This window comes from Acinonyx jubatus, chromosome B4 (genome assembly GCF_027475565.1).
Source record: "Acinonyx jubatus isolate Ajub_Pintada_27869175 chromosome B4, VMU_Ajub_asm_v1.0, whole genome shotgun sequence".
Taxonomy (NCBI): domain Eukaryota; kingdom Metazoa; phylum Chordata; class Mammalia; order Carnivora; family Felidae; genus Acinonyx; species Acinonyx jubatus.
Genome location: NC_069387.1, coordinates 12,417,831 through 12,439,197, shown reverse-complemented (window position 1 = coordinate 12,439,197; position 21,367 = coordinate 12,417,831). Strand labels below are relative to the sequence as shown.

The 21,367-nt window shown below is 53.6% G+C and overlaps 1 protein-coding gene across 10 annotated transcripts in view; it reads left to right on the top strand.

The window, feature by feature from the left end:
* Positions 1-21,367, top strand: part of FRMD4A (FERM domain containing 4A) — a 606,423-nt gene that overhangs the window by 571,459 nt on the left and 13,597 nt on the right. For 8 of the 10 annotated variants that reach the window (XM_027073468.2, XM_027073464.2, XM_027073474.2 and 5 more), the window contains 7 exons: positions 3,129-3,251; positions 6,737-6,965; positions 9,586-9,642; positions 12,078-12,315; positions 13,283-13,450; positions 15,379-16,241; positions 17,937-18,033. In XM_027073468.2, the coding sequence (XP_026929269.1) occupies positions 3,129-3,251; positions 6,737-6,965; positions 9,586-9,642; positions 12,078-12,315; positions 13,283-13,450; positions 15,379-16,241; positions 17,937-18,033 (1,775 nt within the window). Of the gene's footprint in view, positions 1-3,128; positions 3,252-6,736; positions 6,966-9,585; positions 9,643-12,077; positions 12,316-13,282; positions 13,451-15,378; positions 16,242-17,936; positions 18,034-20,270; positions 20,343-21,367 lie in introns of all 10 variants that reach the window. The other 2 variants (XM_053225322.1, XM_053225320.1) reach the window with 1 other exon arrangement.

Sequence of the window (21,367 nt, the reverse complement as noted above, 5' to 3'; positions counted from 1 at the left end):
GATTTTGGCCCTGTGCCCCACCCCCCCACTGTCTGTATTTGTTTAACATTTATTTATTTTTGAGAGAGAGAGAGCACGAGTCGGGGAGGGGGGCAGAGAGAGGGAGACCCAGGATCCGAAGCAGGCTCCGGGCTTCGAGCTGTCAGCACAGAGCCTGACACGGAGCTCGAACCCACGAACCGTGAGATCATGACCTGAGCCGAAGTCGAACGCTTACCCAACTGAGCCACCCGGGCACCCCAAAAAAGTTGGTTGTTTAATTCATTACTGTGCGTGGGGGGGGGGGTGCTTACACACACACATGGATGCGGGCACCCTGGGGAGGGCGACCGTGCTCAGCTTAACCTTATACAAAGAGCTCTGTTGGTGAAACAGTTCGGAATGGGAAGCAAAAGAGGTTCCTGAGCTGACGAGTGTCCTCCCCTCCCCTCCCAGCCCCAGTGCCTTGTCGCAGGAAGAGTGAAACAAGGGGCTATAGAATGAGATCGCATTACTTTTCATCTTGGCTTAATTGCGCGCTGGCTTGATTTAAACCCGAGCCTGCTCGAAGCCGACCCACATGAGCACAAATGCACTGCAAAGCTTTGGAAAGCAGCCGGCCCGGCCAGGGGATCTGCTCCCTGATAGTCTTAGCATTAGCAACCTTTTTATAGAGACTGTGCTGAAAGCAATGAAAAAATATGGGCTTGGGTGTCTGTCTGCATTTAATAATTTGTAAAGCCTGGTTTTGTTTTTAGTAAAGGAAACCTCCCTAAACCCAGCAGGGAATCAGCATCCGAAAATTGGAGAAGCCTGTCAGGGCAAGGTTAGCATGCATTATAAAGGTCTCACTGTCTCTCTTAAAATAAAAGCAAAATAAGGGAAACCGAGCTCCCGCTTCTTAGAGTGTCGACACCAGCAAACAAGTTGGGTGGAAGAAATAACCTCTCAGGAAACAGATTGCTTCTGTGCTTGCTCAGCCAGTCTCCCGACTCCCCCGCAGCGAAGGGGCGGGAGAACTTTCTCAGTAACTGCCCCGCTCTTTGTCTGTGTCACACACACCACACACCCTCAGCTCCATCTCGAGGAGCCCCGTTTGTCCGCTGGGGCGCCAGGCGGCCCGAATGCCGTGCAGTGCGGCAGGATGTAAGCAGCGTAAGAGAAGAAGGAACCAGGCCGACCCCTCCACCAGAGCTCAGCTCGTTAAAGCGCCCCTGCCCCGTGCGGGTCTGGCTCCATGTGAAATCAGACGAGTCATGGAGAATGAAGGGCTTGACTCAAACGCCTTCAAGGGGATGGTGGGAAATCAGTAGCCTCATTTTTGAATCCAGTTTGGTGCAAAACCACAGACACTTTGGGGTTCTAAGTCAAATGGCCAGGTTAAATCACGTTCCCCTCCTTTTTCTAAGTTTCAAGGTAAAAAAACGAAAAGTCCTAAGAATATAAAACCCCCAGTGTATTGTGTTATTTATAGACAGGCTTTTAGGGAAGCAGATAAAAATGTTGCAGAATAAACACAAAACTACTTTGGAGACATTTGAACTACGTTCCCTGTTTTAGAAAACAGGTAAGAAAATCGCAGAGCATTTCATACTCAGTAGTTGGCCATTATGTTGTGAAACGCTTACAGTGAGGAGTTCAAGGTCCAAGAGTTCATTTCCTGGTCGCCTGAACACAGAAGGAAAGAGACCTAGGAGAGGGAGCTGCCTGTGCTTATACATTCACACACACACACACACACACACACACACACACACACACACCCCCTAGTCGCACACACACCCCAGTACATCCACATCCACAGCCTAGTGCACACACACACACCAGTACACACACACCCAATGCACACACATACACTCCAATGTATGCACACACACATAGAGCAGTGGGGAAAGGCCAGATCAGTCCTCCTATTAGAAAGTGGGTCCAGATGCCTGGGCGGCTCAGTTGGTTGAGTGTCTGACTTCGGCTCAGGTCATGATCTCATGGTTTGTGGGTCCAGGCCCCGTGTCGGGCTCTGTGCCAACATCTCAGAGCCTGGGGCCTGATTCATATTCTGTGTCTCCCTCTCTCTCTGCCCATCCCCTGCTCGTGGTCCCTATCTCAAAAGAAACATTATTTAAAAATTAAAAAAAAAAAAAGGTGGGTCAACACCTGGGGTCCCACGTCTGGGGCTGTCCCACCCGCCGGCCACTCGTACTGGGCTGCCTGCACAAAAGCTCTTTGTGCAGACGGACAGCCGAGCTCTTCTTATCAGAGCGGCCCCTGGAGTCTCTGTGCCCTGTAGACATGGACTGACGACTGGCAACCCGGGGCTGGGCTTTGCCTGGAAGCGGACCCTGTGCAGTGGAGATGCACAGTGACCGTCCCACGTTCTCCTGGTCCCTGGAAGTGACCCCGTGCTGTTGATACCCTGGCACTACCAGTGGAGTAGCCACTGACTCAAATCTGATCTTTATGCCCAGACGTCATCCCTACAATGGAGCCTAGTTCTAATCCTGAATCATCCACAGACCTCAGTGTCAGCCGGGATCATTGTCACTGTGGTGATCTGTCAACTAAATTCAGTGTCCTCATACTCACACAGTTAGATTTCTAGAGCTGAGAACACACAACAGATCTTTTTTAATGCCCTTGACAGTAACATAGATTAAAGTTTCAGTTTCTATTGAAACTCTAGAAATCCATTTCTATTGATTTTTTGGTTTTGGTTTTGGTTTGTTGGGGTTTGTTTTGGAGTTTTTTGTTTTTTGGGTTTTTTTAGAGAAAGTGCGAGCGGGGGAGGGCCAGAGGTGGGGGGTGGGGGAGAGAGAGAGAATCCCAATGCAGAGCCTGAAGCTGGTCTTGAGCCCATGACGCTGGGATCATGACCTGAGCCAAAATCAAGAGTTGGATGCTCAACCGACTGAGCCACCCAGGCGCCCCAAAGCACATCGGTTCTGTAAAGAAAGGACTGTTCTTACAGTTTTTCTGAGACAGGAAATTGCGTTTCAGGAGCTCTTAGGTGCGTCACTAAAGGCGACTGTTTCGAATCTGTGCACGGAATCTATGCACCAAAGTGTGCGTGTGTGTGCACACGTGCATCCTGGAACTCAAGCGCATGCCTTCCTCTGATTTCTCTTCTCTCTCCTGCTCTTGCACGTATGCAGGAGTTGACAGGCAAACTGCCCATTGAGTATCCCTTGGACCCGGGGGAGGAACCACCCATCGTTCGCAGAAGAATCGGGACGGCCTTCAAACTGGATGAACAGAAAATCCTGCCCAAAGGAGAGGTGTGTCCTTGATGTTGTTGGATTCTGCCACGTCAGCCATATTTGTCCCACGTGTTAGGGCTTCCAGACTTTCTGTAACCATTTCTTCATTCTCCCTGATGCCAGATGCCTTTTCCCTTTTGCTCCGGGGTATCTCACCTTTTAAGCTAGCTGGTTAGTCAGTGAGGGGCTCCCCTCCCTAGGATTAGTTACCTTGCTCCTCTGTGAACAGGGAGCCAAGTGCGTGGCTGCCTGCTGTGTGCACAGGGAAGCCAGGTGTGCTCCCAGGGGAGACAGAGGCAGGACGGAGCTGGGGACGGGAGAGCTCTTCCTTCCTAGAATAACTCTGTGCATGTTCGTGCCAACTTGGGGGTCCTTCCTTTCACTGATTCTGGACTGATCTATGCAGGGACAGGTAAGGAAGACAGGGCACCATGCAGACTTGTCAGTAAGCATTTTGATTTCTGTGGAAGTTGTGTGTGGAACATGATAGGCCTGTCACAAGTGGCTACGTTAAGCTTGGGAGAACATCCCAGCAGCACACACGTGGGCCTTTTTAAGGACCTCCCGACCCTTTGTTACTGGGAGCCCAGCACAATGTGGAAGAAAACCACCAGAGAAGCAAACGGGTGCAGGCACCCCGTTGTCAGGGGGAAAGACAGCAGGGTCTGCCCTCGGTGGCCTTAACCTCACCTTGCTGCGAAAAGTGCTACCAGACTTTCAGCAAGATGCCGGGCCCTCCTAATGTCACTCGTCTGCTTTTAGGGGACCCACTGAAGCTTTGCTTTTTCATCCTCTTTGGCACTAAACGTTGGTGGGGGGCTGGGGCTGGAGAGGTCAGGACTGGGGAGGGAGGCGGGGGGAGGGTCTTGGGTCTCCCTCTGGTTAATAAGCTATCCAGCCTCAGACCAAGAGAGATTCAAGGCCAGGCAAACCTTTAGGCCTCAAGGCCATGTCCAGGAAATGTCTTCCCAGATTTATTCTGAATGAAGCTACTGATGAAAATGCTCTTGAACAGAGGGCTTAAAAGAACAGGCAGCAAAGCCAATGGAGGAGGGAATGCCATGTATGTGTTTCAATGCACAGACTCTGAAAAGTGATTGGGGGGAGCTCACATTCTTGTGTCACACCCGCGGTGGGTGAGTGTGAGGGTGAATCCCGAGGGGACACAAGTGCCCCGCAGCCGCCAGCAGGGGATCAGTCTGAGATTGGCACTGGCGGGTCCCCGGGGGACTGGTGGACACATCAGAAGCTTCATCCACATCACAAGCTGCTCTTCCAGAAGATGAACTTCCCAATCCTTACATCTCTGAGCCTGAGAAACACTTAACTTGCTACTTAACACCTGCTTAATCGTGCTCAGCGACCAAGAGTTGCTGAGCAGAGAGGAAACAGTGGAGATGCATGGCTGTGGGTGGGCCCTGGATTTTATCGGGGTCAGGACGAGGTGGGGGGTGAGGGTGGGTGGGATTCAGGAGACCACCTGGTTGGGCATTTTTCAAATCCGGCTGTCGGCAGGATTGCCTGAGGAACTGCCATGCCCGTAGGCCGGACAGACGCCTGGCACTAAACTTACAAGAGCAGACCCCACCTTAGCGAGTGCACCGTTGTTCTTCCCGCAGCCCCGAGGGCCTTCTCACCAGGGGCTCCCTCACACTGTCCAGGAAGAGAGGACTGTCCTTTCCTGAGAAGCTCATGTGCAGCCCTGTCTTCCTTACCTGTCCCTGCATAGATCAGTCCAGAATCAGTGAAAGGAAGGACCCCCAACTTGGCACGAACATGCACAGAGCTATTCTAGGAAGCGAAGAGCTCTCCCACCCCCAGCTCCGTCCTGCCTCTGTCTCTCCTGGGAACATACTTGGCTTCCCTGTGCACGCAGCAGGCAGCCACGCACTTGGCTCCCTGTTCACACAGCAGGCTGCCATCCGGACAGGCAGCGCCGCGGCTCTGTGCTCGTCTCTGCTGAAGGGGCGAGAGTGCGCGTCCTGGGCTCCCACACTGGGGCGGGTCTCGGGCCAGGGCTCTCCTAACCACCCGGGAGCAGCTGCTAGCAGGAGTTACCCGCACAGAACAGCCTTTGTCCTCGGTGACTTGTTTGTTTCAAGACCCCGGGCGGGAATCCATTTCCATATTCTTCTCCCTCCGGGGAACAAGTGCAGCCAGCCCTGGAAGGAACCGGAAGGAGTTTATCAATCTCCTGAACAGTTCTGTGTAATCTTCACCTCCTCCTCCCTCCTGGGCCCCACTCCCCTCAACAGGAAATGAATCCGGCTAAGAGTTCTGTCTTGGATGGAGGCTGTCGGCCTGGTGCGTGCCTCCCACAGGCGAGCCTTTTTTTTTTTTTCTCAACGTTTATTTATTTTTGGGACAGAGAGAGACAGAGCATGAACGGGGGAGGGGCAGAGAGAGAGGGAGACACAGAATCGGAAACAGGCTCCAGGCTCTGAGCCATCAGCCCAGAGCCCGACGCGGGGCTCGAACTCACGGACCGCGAGATCGTGACCTGGCTGACGTCGGACGCTTAACCGACCGCGCCACCCACGCGCCCCTTGGCGCGCCTTTTTTCATCCGGCCCTGAGCTGGAGAGATCTGTCCATCCCGACAGACGTGGTGATGGGTTCCCACGTGATTAGGTCGCTTCCTGTCACGTTTTTGCAAGGCTGCAGATCGCCTGGGGCAGGATGCACGTGTGGCCTCCCCGGGCCTCGCGGGCAGGTACTTGAACACCCCTCTGCCGAGCAGCGGAGAGGCGGCGGGGAGCACGCCATCCCCGTTCAGCCGCTGCGTCCGCCAGGCTGTTTTCTGGCAGCCACAGCCGGCAGGCCGGAGGGAGGTGCCCCAGGGGAGGAAGGAGAGCGCCCCGAAGCAGGGCTGCTGCGCCCCCCTGTCTGCGCCTCCCAGCCCAGAGCTGCTGAGAACAAGCAGGTGTGGGCACGGCCGGAGCTGGCACGAAGGGCTTCCGAGAGAGATCCCGGTGAGCGGGGTACGTCCCAGCACAGAGGGCTCAAAATACGAGAGACAGAGGGCACGAGTGCGAGGATGGGGAGTCACACACGTGTGAGCTCCTGTTGGTGAACCCACCGCACGCCCTGCCCGGGATGGTGAGAAGCGCCAACCAGACAGGCTCCGAATTTCCACGAGGGCTTGGTGTCCACGAACCTTGCAGTGGGGATGGTGGTAACCAAGGCAGGTGGCCCCCCGCCTGCGGCAGGGGAATCTGCTTCTCAATGATGCCACCAGTGGAGAGACCGACACTTGTCTCCTAAATGTAACGGGAGCCAAGAGTCTCGAAAGTGGGGGTGCCCCGGGCACTAGCTGCCAGAGGTTTTAGGAGAAGGGCCATTGCAGGGTCAGGCGAGGTTGGGGCTAGGCCCCGGGCCTTGCTGATTTCCTAGGATGCGTGTCTCCCAAAGAGTAGGGCTCGCTGGCCCTGGGACAGGGGTGGGGAGGCGGGGTCCCCCTGCCCCGCGTCCCACTGAGTGTAAGCCCGTGTCTCCCTCCCACAGGAGGCCGAGCTGGAACGCCTGGAACGGGAATTTGCCATTCAATCCCAGATTACAGAGGCCGCCCGCCGCCTCGCCAGTGACCCCAACGTCAGCAAAAAACTGAAGAAACAAAGGAAAACCTCTTATCTGAACGCACTGAGGAAGCTGCAGGAGATCGAGAATGCCATCAACGAGAACCGCATCAAGTCTGGGAAGAAACCCACGCAGAGGGCTTCGCTGATCATCGCCGGTCAGTGCTAACTAAGCCCGCTCCCCACAGGGGCCCCTGGACACTGGCACCAGCACCAGCCCCGAGAGCGGGTCCACAGCTGGCTCCCTGCATGACCTGCGCAAGCTGTTTAACCCCCCGTGCCTTATTTTTGGTCCAGGAAGTGAAGCTTATAAGGCTCGGTAACCAGATAGGAACAACACAATGTGTTCAGGTCCACACAAGAGGATCCCACAAACCGAGCTGTCTGGATCCCTGTCCACCGTGCCCTGGGAGAGCCAGCAGCCATGAGCTACATGCTCTCATCGGCCCTAACCGGGAGCTAGGCTCAGCTAATCGTGCCTGCCCAGGTTCTGATGTCCTCGGGGACCTGATCACCCTGCCCGTGTCTGGAAGGAAAGAGGGTGGCTGGGGTCCGCTGCAAGCCAGCACCCCCGCCGAGCCTGTGTCCTCCACAGACGGGCTGTCTCCAAGGGCCCCCTGTCCCAAAGCCGAACCCCAGGAGGACTGGGCCACCCCACTCTGATTGTCTAGAGTCCTGAGGTCACGACTCCTGGTCAGGAGGGTTTAGAAGCTCGGGTGATTACATTTGGCAAATGCTAGAAAGAACCCCCCCCCCCCGAATCCACCCACGGCCGTTGAGTCCCCCAAACTGTTTTAATCCTTCTTTCCTATGTCAGCAAACTCTTTGAAACCTACGTCAGATACTCCTTCATGGTTTACTCATGCTGAAAATACTTCTTCGGGAAGATAGAAAGTGGGATAGAGGTGACCAGGGGCTGGAGGGGGAGGTGGAATGGGGAGTTAGTGTTTCATGGGTACAGGTTTTGTTAGGAAAAATGAAAAAGTTCAAGGGATGGTGATGGTTGCACAGTAGTGTAAATATACTTAACAGCACTGACCTGTTCAGCTAAAAACGGTTAAAACAGTATATTTTACGGCATGTATATTTTACCACAATTACATACGTATAAATCATATGTACTTATAACATACGTAGAGCACAATTGTGTATCCTTAAAATGTGGGCAAACGAGGGAAGCAAGGCTCTACCAGGGCCTCTGACCCCAGTTGCCCCCATCCCACCAAACAATACAAATAAAGTAACTTCGTACTTTAGAAAAACAAGAGACTGTAAAAAAAAAAAAATCCTTTCTTCTAGGAAATTTGGAATAACCATCTTTCCCCATCCTGCCCTGTTGGCCTTGGCCAAGACTTTGTCACTTGCTTGCCCACGTCTTAACAGAGCTGCAGTCAGCCAGCCTTTCTCCGTCTGAGGCCTCTGTGAGACCTCCTTGGGGAGGCCCAGCTCTGCAGAAACCTCCAGCACGGTCACCAGAGCCAAGTTTGGGAGGGGTACCACAGGGACAGACCTGTCACTGGTCGGCCCCAGAAGAGCCTGGTTCCCGGCCTGCCCGGCCCAGGCAGTTCTGTGGGCGCTGACAGCAGAATTCACATTTAAACAAGTATCTGTCCCAGCGACACATGGTCCCATGCAAATTTGCAGCCATTGTTTTTAAGTGCTCAAGAATATACTTTATTTTGCCACCGCCTCAAAATGTTTCTGCCACGCTTGAATTAGAGGAATAATTACAGTTCTTCTTAGTTCCTTAGTCTGATGTTTCTTTTCTTTTCTTTTCTTTTCTTTTCTTTTCTTTTCTTTTCTTTTCTTTTCTTTTCTTTTCTTTTCTTTTCTTTTCTTTTCTTTTCTTTTCTTTTCTTTTCTTTTTTTCTTTTCTTTTCAACATTTTCCGAGAGCAAGAGAGACAGGGCATGAGTGGGGCAGGGGCAGGGAGAGAGGGAGACACAGAATCGGAAGCAGGCTCCAGGCTCCAGGCTCCGAGCTGTCAGCACAGAGCTTGACCCGGTGCTCAAACCCACGAACCGTGAGATCATGACCTGAGCCAAACTCGGACGTTTAATTGACTGAGCCACACAGGCACCCCTGGTGTTTTATTTCAAGAGCTAAAACACTAAACTTGGAACTTCAGACTGGGACCTTTGCTCGTTTTGAACAGAGCATCTCCAGACAAACCACTCCCCCTCGGTGGCCTCAGTTTCCCCAGATGTTAAGAGGGGAGGACTATTTTACTGGCTCCCTCTTGGGCACGTTCTCATGGTTAACTAGTATCTATAAAAATAAGCTTTGGAGAGATAGAAGCTATAGTTAGCAGCCTGCGTTCACCACTAACGACTTAAGTTTACGGAGAAGACATTTATTGCCACAAGACCAAAGCCAAGTCCTTAGCTAGTTTCGCGTGTACCAAATACATAGCAGTTCACCGCCTTTGGTTGGGTTGGAACACGCCCTGAGATCGGGCCGGGACAACGGTGTGGCTTAACCAGGCCGGGCAGCCTTTATCCTGGATATTAAGCTGCTCGGCACGGCAGGGTCCAGTGAAACAAGAGTGCAGATACACAAAGACTGGCACATTGTGGTGTCAGGAGCGAGGGATGAGCTAATGACCCACCCCAGGGACTGTCAAAGGAAATGCCAAACAGCATTTTGATTGTACTCCGTGTGTTCTTTCTGATTAGAAGGAGGAGGATGTGGGACGGTCCCAGACGTATGATTTTTACAAGTAGGTCTTTGTCTAAGGAATGGGCTGAACTCATAGACTCTTGCTCTTTCTCTTCTCAGATGGAAATATTGCCAGTGAAGACAGCTCCCTCTCAGATGCCCTTGTGCTAGAGGATGGTATGTTGTCCGTTTCCTGCTTCAGAACTCAGACACAGATTAACGGGGATTAAGCTGTATGCAGTCTGGCACAGCCCGGTGGGAAGACCAGAGCCAGGCTGAGGTGACAGCAGGGTGCCCCGCCAGTCCCTGGTTCGCAGCACTCACCCATTTGGGGGTAGGTGGGCACCGCGTCAGCTCGGGTCTGTAGGAACTTCAGCATTTCCCATGGCCCAGAGGTAGGAGGTGAGGTCCATGAACGGTGTTCTCTGTTTTATAGTTGCCAAAACCGCATTTAAAAAAAATTTTTTTAGTGTCTATTTTTGAGAGCGAACACGCGTGCACGAGGTAGGGAAGCGCAGAGAGAGGGAGACAGCATCCGAAGCGGGCTCCACGCTGACAGCAGAGAGCCTGATGCAGGGCTGGAACTCACAGAACTGTGAGATGATGACTGAGCCCAAGTTGAATGCTTGACCAACAGAGCCACCCAGGCGCCCCACAGTTTTAACTAAACGCCATGTGCAGTTTCCTTTGGAGTATTCATAGTTTCTGGAGGAAAGACATGGTCTTTGGTTGGATCACAAGTCTAAGATTGAAGCCCACTAGGAAAGCCTGAGAGTAGCAGGAAGAAAAACCTTCCATACCTTCCTGAGAAATCTTGAAAACCAAAGAGAAGATGTCCCTTTAGATTCCTCGTCAGGCCTTGAAATTGTCTTCCTGTTCGCCATTGACCTCTGAAAACCCAGCGGTTATCAGGATATTTTCTTGGGAAATTCTTAGAAAAACAGAACTGATCCCCCACACCCACACCACCACCACACACAGGGGTAGAAAGAATTCGAGGCACAGGACCATCTCTGAGAATGTTCCTGTGGGTTTAAATCAAAACTTGGGAGGCCAGGACATTGACAATATGGAAATCTATTAAGTGGCAGTTAATTTTTCTGCCCTTTAGGAAAACCTCAGGTGGGCAGTGCTGAGTGTCTGTTGAGACAGAAAACCTTAAAAGGTCTGCCCGACACATAGTCATGATGGGAATTGCAAGGATGAAAATAATTGCTATTGATGTGGGGAAAGGCTGGCAGGTTGTTTACCCAATGGTCTTGGCCCTGCTGTTAGCAATCAGGTCATAATATTTTTGTCGTCAGCATCGTTCTGCGGGTGGGGAGGAAGCCAGGCTGCGGGGGAGCAGGGAGAGGGGCTTTGAGTATGAGCAGATCTGGCCTGGTTTTGGCCTCTGTGGACTTCAGTCTCTCCAGACGAGGGAACAACAATTGAGCGAGATTCCTTTGTAAGACAAGAGTTGGGGGAGGTACGTGTTGTTGTTGGCTAACGTGGGTGCATGGATGGCGACTAGTTTCCTCCTGTGTTCCGGACCCCCTGAGGGGCATCATCGCCTCAGTTGGACCATTGCAGGCTTGCCCCTCCTAGGGGCTCTTTGCTTTACTGATTTGAGGGGCGGGCGCATAATAGATGCTGGGTTTCAAGGTTGGGGGATGGATAATTAGGCTTTGGATAAGAATATGAATTGTGAATGGACTGCGGGGCCAAGTGAAAGGTGGTTGGAGCTTTTGGGGTTTGCTTCTGTGTATTTTTTCCCTTCAGACCCGGCCCTCTGCCTTCACAATGAGCACTGGGTTTTTCCCCCCCTTCCCCCCTGCTCACTGCTGTTCCCTCACCCCCCCCCCAGTTGTCCACCCTGATTATCTTCCTTAACCCCTGCCTCGTCTCTCTCCCAGCCTTGCCCACTCGGAACCCTGATGGTTGACTAGCTCTCACACAGGATTTTCATCCTGACCCCTCCGTGCTTAGGAAGTTCCAGAGTCTTCCTAGGGCTTTCAGACCACATTCCCCACTCAGCCTGGAATCAAAGAAAAGCAGAGAGAGTAGATCCCTAGAACCGCCAACAGATAATGACACGGAACATACATAACTTTCTCTCATTTTTTTTTCCTAATAAGTATTTATTGAGCATCATTCCAGGCACTGAGGTGATAGAAGCAAACACAACAGAACCCTCCTGGAGCTGAAATTCCCCCAGACCAAATTAGACGCTTAAGGTCTATTGAATGAAAACTTTACAACATGTTAATGACTATGTTTTGCTCTTTGGTATGAAGCAGTCATTTGCTGTTGGGATTTATTGGCACTCAGGCTTTACTCCATCTGTAGCTAATCAAAAGTGAAACTTCTCTCCCCATTGAAGGCTGCTGCTTGAAGTTTAGGTTTGGTTCATTCCGGTTTGACTTGTCTCGGCAACTGGGGAAACCATGGGGTGCGCTCGTTGCCTGGACGGACGCCTGTCTGGATTGTGGGGGGCGGGGGTGGAATGTGGTCATTGAGCGGACGCCTGTCTGGATTGCAGAGGGGGGGCGGCTGTGGGTGGGGGTGGGAGGATCTGTCTGGGTCGGTGGGAGGGACCCTTGCTCAGTTCGTCTCTCTCCATCTCTGTGCAGAAGACTCTCAGGTCACCAGCACACTGTCCCCCTTACAGTCTCCTCACAAGGGACTCCCTCCTCGACCACCGTCACACAACAGGCCCCCACCTCCCCAGTCCCTGGAGGGTCTCCGGCAGATGCACTATCACGGCAGCGACTACGACAAATCCCCCATAAAGCCCAAAATGTGGAGTGAGTCCTCTTTAGATGAGCCTTACGAGAAGGTCAAGAAACGTTCCTCCCACGGCCATTCCAGGTGAGCTGGGTCGGGGAGATCACATGAGCTCGTGGGAAAAAACAAAGGGCTGTCCCAAATAGCACCCACAAGTTTCAGAATCCGCACCAGCTTATTCCCTCCCTCCTGGGGCGGCCTTAAAACAGTGCTGCGCTCGCAGCGCCCTCTGCTGCTGACCCTGTCAAGGTGCAGATCGGTCGTGCAAAAGGGAATGGGGGTTTGGGGCTCACAGTGTCTTGGCAGATGGTCTTAATGTTGTGAAATGACACGGAAATTAACGAGGGAGGCCTAGGCAGCGCCCTTCTGAAAAGGCAAGAGAGAGTCTACTCCCAAGGAATCCCAAAGTGGTTCAGAACCCTACAGCATCATCCAACAGGATTCCAGGGCCAGACAGCTGTAATCTTAGCCGTGCATTATCAGCTCATTACTCAGCTGATACTGCAGAGAGATTTTTGGAAGGCATTTTGGTCTGTTTCTCTGTTTTTCTCATTTCCTTTAATTACACCCTTTAAAGCTCCCAGTGGCTGTCCAGACAGGTAAATATTTGTCCACTGGAAAACAGAAACTGTGGCTGAGGGCAGGGACTTCACAGAACAGTCCACTGCCTGTTACGCACAAGGCTGATGAGGGTTTCTTTCTTTTTTTTTTTTTTCTTTTTTTGAAGATTTTTATTTTCTAAGTAATCTCTCCATCCACCGGAGCGCTTGAACTCACAACCCTGAGATCAAGAGTCGCATGCTCTTCTGACTGAGCCAGCCAGGCGCCCCCACTAGGGTCTTGGTTTCACACTGTGGTGCAGGTCGGGGCCGAGGACCCCCCCCCCCCCAACTGGGGTGAAGGCTGAGAGCCAGAATAGGAATCTGGGGGCGGGGGGCAGACCCAGGCGAGCTTTCCCGACACCAAGGCTGGGGTCCGCGGCCGGGCAGCTCCCTGGGAAGAGGTGCGGTCGTGTGTGGCCGTGACCAGCCTGGCATCCTCTGGTTTGCAGCACTCACAAGCGATTCCCCAGCACGGGCAGCTGTGCAGAAGCAGGCGGGGGCAGTAGCTCCCTCCAGAACAGCCCCATCCGCAGCCTCCCTCACTGGAACTCCCAGTCCAGCATGCCGTCCACACCAGACCTGCGGGTCCGGAGTCCCCACTATGTTCATTCCACGAGGTGAGTGTACCAGGCCTTTGGGCCACCTCCATCCCTAGACCAGACCTCCCTTTGTTAACCTGGGCGATGCCCCCCAAACTGGCCCAAAGAACCGGTAAACTGGGGTCAGGCCGAAACCAGTGAGGCAGGTTCTCATTAATGCAAAGCGGGATGAAAAATCCGGGACGGCAGCGGTGAGCCCCTGTTACCTACGAGACCCGTTCGTATCCCAGGGTCTACATCCGGGAGTCACCTGGGAAATCTCCAGGCTTCTGGAAACAGTGGGCATGGAGGGAGTTTCCTCTTTTTTTAAATTTTTTTAAAGTTTGTTTATTTAAGCAATCTCTACACCGAAAGTGGGGCTCGAACTCACCACCCCGAGATGGAGAGCCACATGCTCTACCGACTGAGGCATCCAGACGCCTCACGGAGGGAGCTTTCCTAATCAAAATGGAGGCAGGAGAGGCTATCCAGATCAGCAGGGAACATGCTGGAAACGGAACGACCTTGCACTGATAGGGGGTGATATTTATTCTCTAGTCTTCATGTGTCTTCCCGCTGAGGCCTGGGCTTTTTAATGTCTCAGGGTGTAAATTCATTGAAGAGGAAAAGGAACTGGCAGAAGTGAAGTGTGAATCACTCCTGCATTTTCTGAAAAGAGGCACAACCAAAGCCATCATTTGATTTGATCAAATTGCGTAGGGATTTGCATACGCACTGATTGCGTAGGGACTGTGGCTCCAAGGATGGTTTATATAGGATAAGATGGAGCTCGCCGGGCAAGACTGATTCATTCTTTCAGGTAGCATACTTGTCACTTGCCTGTATGCACCGGGTATCACCGTAGGGACAGAGCAGTGAACGAAACAGACCATACTCCAGCTCTCAACGGACTGACGTTTTAGTAGGGGAGAGTGGCAAGAAAGAAAAAGGTCTGTCCCGTGGTGATACGCACTAAGAAAAATGGACAGGGGGCTACATAGTGAAAGGCAAGAGTGACCGTTAAGTGACAGCATCAGGGCAGTTGTCTCTAATAAGGTGACATTTGTGTAGACACCTGAATGGATGGGGTAGCCAGTTCTGAGGATACATCCGAGAAGAGCAAGGTCAGAGCCCCAGGGCCAGGCCTGCACTTAGCATGTCCCCCGGGGGGGCTAGAACGGCCGGAGCAGATGACCGAGACCGTGGAGAGGAAAGTGAGGCCTGAGCCCCGAAGAGCCGCTCGGTGGGGACTTCACGTTCTACCCCGAGTGGCAGAACAGGAACTCACCTCCTCCTGTACTTGGCCAGTGGGGCCGCCCTGAATGTCACATGTGTCCTAGCATTGTCCACCCCTGTGACACTGATGGATGTTTACAGTGTGGACTATAAGCAGAGTGGATCATAGACAAAGTAGTGGCATGAGGAGTGTGTGCAGCCGTCAGGTTTAAGTGTTAGGTGCTCCGGCCGCCCAGTTGAGAGTTCCGGGCGAATGGGAACCTACGTGGGTTTCCTAACAGTATCTGGTTGAACCCTGTGAAGTGCGCTAAGTCGGCCTTTCTCTTGCTCTTCAAAGAGAGGGCATTTCATCTGATGGCACGGATTCTCCTGGTTCTCTTTGCATCTATAGAATCCTTTTGCGCCGTTTAAAAAAAAAAAAAAGCCAGGCTATTAGGGTGCCTTTCTAGAGGCCACCTTTCTGTGGGTGCCGTCCGCTGTCCCGCCCCCGCGCATACTCGAGCATCCAGTCGGGGGATCTGCGGTCCCTCTGGCCCCTTGGCTTCGCCCGGTGGGACTCCCAGGGCCACCCGGCTCCCGCCCAGCTCTCCTCGGTACGGTTCGCCGGCGGCTCTGGACGGTGGGTTCTGTCCTTGCCTGGGTCCCACGAGCGCAGAGCCTGCGCCCACCCCGTCCCCCCAGGCGCCCCTCCCCGGGGCACCCCCACCCACCCGCCCGCCGTCTCCCCGCAGGTCGGTGGACCTCAGCCCCACGCGGCTGCACAGCCTCGCCCTGCACTTTAGGCACCGGAGCTCCAGCTTGGAGTCCCAGGGCAAGCTCCTGGGCTCGGAGAACGACACGGGGAGCCCCGACTTCTACACCCCGCGGACTCGTAGCAGCAACGGCTCCGACCCCATGGACGACTGCTCCTCCTGCACCAGCCACTCGAGCTCGGAGCACTACTACCCGGCGCAGATGAACGCCAACTACTCCACGCTGGCCGAGGACTCGCCGTCGAAGGCGCGCGCGCGGCAGCGGCAGCGGCAGCGGGCGGCGGGCGCGCTGGGCGCCGCGAACTCGGGCAGCATGCCCAACCTGGCGGCGCGCGGCGGCGGCGCGCACGGCGTCTACCTGCACAGCCAGAGCCAGCCCAGCTCGCAGTACCGCATCAAGGAGTACCCGCTGTACATCGAGGGCGGCGCCACGCCCGTGGTGGTGCGCAGCCTGGAGAGCGACCAGGAGGGCCACTACAGCGTCAAGGCGCAGTTCAAGACGTCCAACTCGTACACGGCGGGCGGCCTGTTCCGGGAGAGCTGGCGCGGCGGCGACGAGGGCGACGCGGGCCGCCTGACGCCGTCGCGCTCGCAGATCCTGCGGACTCCGTCGCTGGGCCGCGAGGGCGCCCACGACAAGGGCGCGGGCCGCGCCGCCGTCTCGGACGAGCTGCGCCTGTGGTACCAGCGCTCCACGGCCTCGCACAAGGAGCACAGCCGCCTGTCGCACACCAGCTCCACCTCCTCGGACAGCGGCTCCCAGTACAGCACCTCCTCCCAGAGCACCTTCGTGGCGCACAGCAGGGTCACCAGGATGCCCCAGATGTGCAAGGCCACGTCAGGTGAGCGGGGTTGGGGGGGAGGGCGGGGCTCCGGACATTCTGAGATCGTTAGTTCCAGAAACCTGGGCTGTCAGACGGCTGAGACTGGGGGCCTTCGGGTTCCCTCTCCTTCACGCGCTCCCGTCCCAGCCCTGGCTTTGGGGGACAGAGATCTCAGAAACGGTGGGGGGGGGGGGGAGGAGGGGGCAGCGCCTCCGACCCCCCCCAGCGGGCTGGGCCAAGTCGCCCCCGGTTCAGCATCCTAGGTAGAGATGCGAACCCTCCCTCCGGCTGCTTCTTGTAAGGACAGACATCAGAGAAGCCCCGTGCCGACGTGGCTCGGGGTTTGTTCCAGTCAAAGGTGCACCTTTACCCTGGTGAAGAGACACTAGTACGTTAACAGACCCGAGTGGCCCCTTCCAGGGGGACACTTGTTCCAGGCATGGCCTTGCGTCCTGGAGCCTTGGAACTGGGCCGTGTCCCCTGGGTGGGACCGACTGGTGGGGGGGAGGGGGGAAGGGGGGGTTAAAGTCCCCACTGCTCCTGGGTTCCCATGTCAGGGATGTTAGGAGGTGACCGAAAGAATTTTTATAAAGTGCTTTCAGTACCTCGATACTACACCTTTAAAGCTTTCATAATTAGGCTTTTTTCCTTGTACTCAGAGCATTGAGCAGTGCCAGAACATAAAAAAGTAAAAACGGAAGACACCACCCTTTGCTTCAGAAGCTAGTAGCTTCTCTGGGAAAGAACAGCGGTGACAGCCACCCCCAGTGCTCAGCAGTGACTGCAGGGCTCGCAGCACACTTGGGCCGGGGCGGGGGGGGCGGGGGGGGGGGTTGCGCAGGCAGGAGGCTCTGCTTAGACTACAGGGAAAGAAAAGGGAGGCAGCTGAGACATAATAAAATGGTTTTTTAAAATAGAAGAATAAAATGAGAATGATCACACGGAAGGGATTCGAAGTCAGGATCTGACTTGTGATGGGAAAGAGTTAAGTAAGGATAAAGATCGGGAAGGACAGAAAATGGGGTTCACCTTTGGGGAACAGGAGGGGATTCTTGGGCCTTGGAATGAATGGGACAAAGAGGAGGGACCGGCCGGCTGCCTGGGCGCACCAGGCCTCACGGCTCCCGCATTCTATGCCCCGTGTCCCCAGTGACTCATTTGTTTATTATGGCGGCACATTGGCCAAATGACAGGTTCCAGAGAGGAGAGCAAAAGTGATTCAGGCAATCATGAAAGAAACCATGGACTTGGAGGTCCTAGAACCTTCTCCGTGTTCCTTTCATCTATAAAATAAGCCCAGTGAAACTCGCCCGGGACTTCGCAGGAGGGTTTGGAGAAAGAACGAATGAGTGCGTTGCTCACATCATTTAAAAAACATGAGCCTCTGTAACTGTTCAGAGCACTAGCGGTCTGACAGGAACAAGGAACCAGGAGTGTTTCCCTTCTGTCAAAACTGTAGCACTTGCCTGGTGATGAGGTAACTCTTTGAGAGCATATTTCAGAAGTTCTAAACATATTTCGAAGGTCTAAGAAGCTGTATCTGAAGTTTAATGAGAAAGATACTTTGGAGAAGACTGAATTGGCCAAAAGTCGGGGGGGGGAGGGGATCGCCCCCACTGTGACCCTGCCACGGGGTCATACCCAGCATCTCTGGAAAGAAGCTCCTTCACTGGACCTGTCTGACCCCCCCTTTTCTGCATCACCCCTCCGCAGCTGCCTTACCTCAAAGCCAGAGAAGCTCAACGCCGTCGAGTGAAATTGGAGTGACGCCCCCAAGCAGTCCCCACCACATCCTAACCTGGCAGACTGGGTGAGTCCCCTGTTCAGACCTTCTGCCCCCTTCTTCCAGCCTCTGGAATGATCAGCTTTCCTCATCAGTTAGGAAGGATGTCCTAAACACAAGATCCTCGTTGACAGAAGGGTGTACCCACCAAAAACGTGAGCGTTTGTTCCTGGGAAACCCCTTCCTTCCCAAAGCAGCTGCGTGAATGCTGTTACCTCCCACCTGGCCCCTTTCCGTCCCTGTCCGTGTAGACGGGCCAGTTCTCTGGGCTCTCTTTTCACCCTGGCGTGGTCCCAGGGACGTGGGGAAGGTGGGTGCCGGAAGTCAAACGGCACTCCTTTGGGCAGAATTCCGCGCGGCGTTTGATTTGTGTTCAGATTCTATCAGGCAGACTTCAGGGTGTGGGGCAGGAAGGGGAGAGGGGACTTGAGCTACTCTTGCTTCTCGCCCTGCCCCCACCTTAGAATCAGGACGCATCTGAAGGAAAAGGGCCTGAGGCTCCGAGCCCTTCTCTGTCCTGGCTCCAGCTGCTTGGTCTTAACCCACAAACCAAGGGGATCAGGTGCAGGTTCCCTGAGATCTTTAAGAAGGGACGCACAGCAAAGTAATGAAACCAAAATTCCGTTCCTTTTATAGCTGCCAGCATAGGCATAGAGCATTCTAGTCTCGTGGACGGTTAGACGTTCTGACCCCTGACGTCCAGCAGATACACGTAAATCGCTTTCCTCACGATCCCTGCCTCTTCTGTTGGTCCTCACACGTCCCCTCGGACTGGCTGTTAAGTTCTGTCCGCGCCCGCTGGGTCAAGGGGTGAGGGATCCCTTGATCGGGCTCTATTCAGTTTCTAGTTTGCTGGAGGGCCCGTGGGGAAGCCTGGAAAAAGTTGACGGCCGTCTGGGAGTTGAATCATAGGACAACAACAGGACCAGAATGGGCTCCACTGGCTGCATTCGGGCTCCCGTGCCTGGCAGACGTTTTTGTCTCTGTAAATTTCTCCGGGGTGACTTTAAACCAGGCTTTACGGGGCCTTAGTATTTGACAGAAGGGAAAGGGGAGCTGATGTGTATTGAGTGCCTGCAGTGTACTCAAAGGCTGGGAGCTTTTTCTGACATTTATTTATAAGTTTCATATATTCTTCACTGCAACCTTGCGAGGGAAAGAGCCGATCTCTTAGTTGTGTTGATGAGGCTTAGAGAGAGTAGGTGCTCTGCCCGGAGTCCCACAGCTGAACGAAGCTGCGTTCTCTGGCCTCCGGAGTCCTGTCCTCTTCCACCGGCCAGTGGTTCTGAGAGAGCTGCCCTCGGACCGGCAGCTTTGGGATCTTGTTACAAATGCAGACGCTCCGGCCCATCCATGACTTACTAAATGAGACAAGAGGGGTGGGTGGGGTGGGCAGGGCAGTGTGTTTTAACAAGGCCTCCAGGGGATTCTGATGTCTGCTCAAGTCTGACTCCCTCAACTATAGCCCATGATGCCTCTTCCTCCTTTTGAGTCAGGAGAACCCATAGTCCCAGCCACAGTGATCTGTGTCCACTCCCATTTCTTGGTCTTTGGGGCGGCAGCTACCGTCTCCGTCCTTGTTACAGGTCGTTATGACCCTCCCTCCCATACCATCCACGGGTCAGGTCCATCACGCGTGGTCGGGCAGCTACTGCAAGGCCTCAGGCCCCAGAGTGGCACGGAGATTAAATTCATAGGAGAAAGTACGCCAGACCTTGTGTATCTTGGTATCTCCAGTGGCCCAGCCATTTCACCCAAATAAGGAACTTCCCATTTCAGGGTCTTTGTCGGGATGGTCCACATTTTCTGAATCCTGCCCAGTCTCCTCTAATCTGATTATATGACTGTTATTTGCAGGAGGGCAGGCCTGAAAGGAGTGAACGCCCTTGAGCTGGCCTTGAAACCCGCCTGTGTTCCACCACAAAGAGCTAGTGAGGAGGCTGGACAAATTCGAAACCAAGCTGTTTGGGTCCTTGAAGTAAACGTTTATCAGATTGAGGAGGTGTTCTCTGTGACGTGATAGGAAAAGGAGAAATGGGTACAAAGTGCCAAAGCCCGCCTTCCAAACAAAACCAAAGAGGAGGCCTTTGAGTCACTCTTGGGTCTTGAAAGTTCTGCGTGAATTCTGTTATTTGTCACTAACGCTTGGGTGTACAGTCGACTGATCTTTGCAATGTATTAATAAGCTACTAATCATGTCTGTGTCAGTTCCTCTCTTTAACATGACCTCTCTTCTCTTCCTTCTTCTGCTTTCCTTTGTTCAGAGAAGCAACAGAAAACTCACCCATTATGGATGGGTCTGAGTCTCCAACTCACCAAAGCACTGATGACTAGAGGTATTGTAAGGGGGTGTTCGGTTCTTCCCGCCCTCCCCCCCCCCGCCCCCCGCTGCTCACGAGTGTGTGATCTCCCATGTGCTGCATGTGTCGCCCTTGCCCGCATCGTAATTTCCAGAAGCAGCTTCTGAATGGTGTGGAAGGCGTTATTCTTCTGTCTTATTTCTAGATACCTGGGGAACTCTATGTTTATAGGTTTTGACATGAGATGTTAGATATTCCCACTGCCACTTCCCAGAAAAGACCCCACTGTGTGTCGTAGCCCTTCCCAGACTCTGTGTACGCAGATACTTGCAGAAGCTTTTACTGGTGTCATGGTCAATGTCCAGGAAAAGAGGAGTGTCCTACAGTTTACACGGCAAAGCACCTAAACCAGACTGAGTTGATCCAATCACCTGCACGTCACCCCTGTTTTCATCCTGCATTCCTGAGGGACAGGTGTATACTCGGCCACATGGCCTGCTGTCCAAAATGTCCCTAGATAAGCATCACCGTCCTCACTACTTGGGAGCTCGTTGGAAATCTGGACTCCTGGGCCTACTGAATTTGGGTCTGCATTTCAGCGAGACCCCTGGTCAATCCAAGGCACATTCCAATTTGCACAGCACTGCCACGGTGGCCATAAAACCCGTGCTACCTTGTCTGGGTCTGGTTACCAGGGACCAGAATCTAACTGGCAGACAAGATGTTGAAATTTAAATAGCATTGCAAAGGTCAACTAAAAAGATAAGGATACCATTCAGAAGTGGATAAAAAGTTGTAAGCTTATGTAACCAGAAAATTAAAATCCTATGTTCCAGGAACCATGCGGGAGACCAGAGTTCCAAGGGGAGGGGAGGACCCTGGCTCCAGGGCCATACCTCTTGAACCTGGCCTCCACCTCCACGGCCTGGGGTGGAGGGACCTGGAGACGGGCCATTGCAGGGGCCAAAACACAGATGCACGAACAAGCAGGGCGTTTGTTTGGTAAACACCATGTTGCTGTAGATAAGGAGCCAGACTTCCACCTGTAAGGTAGGATGAGG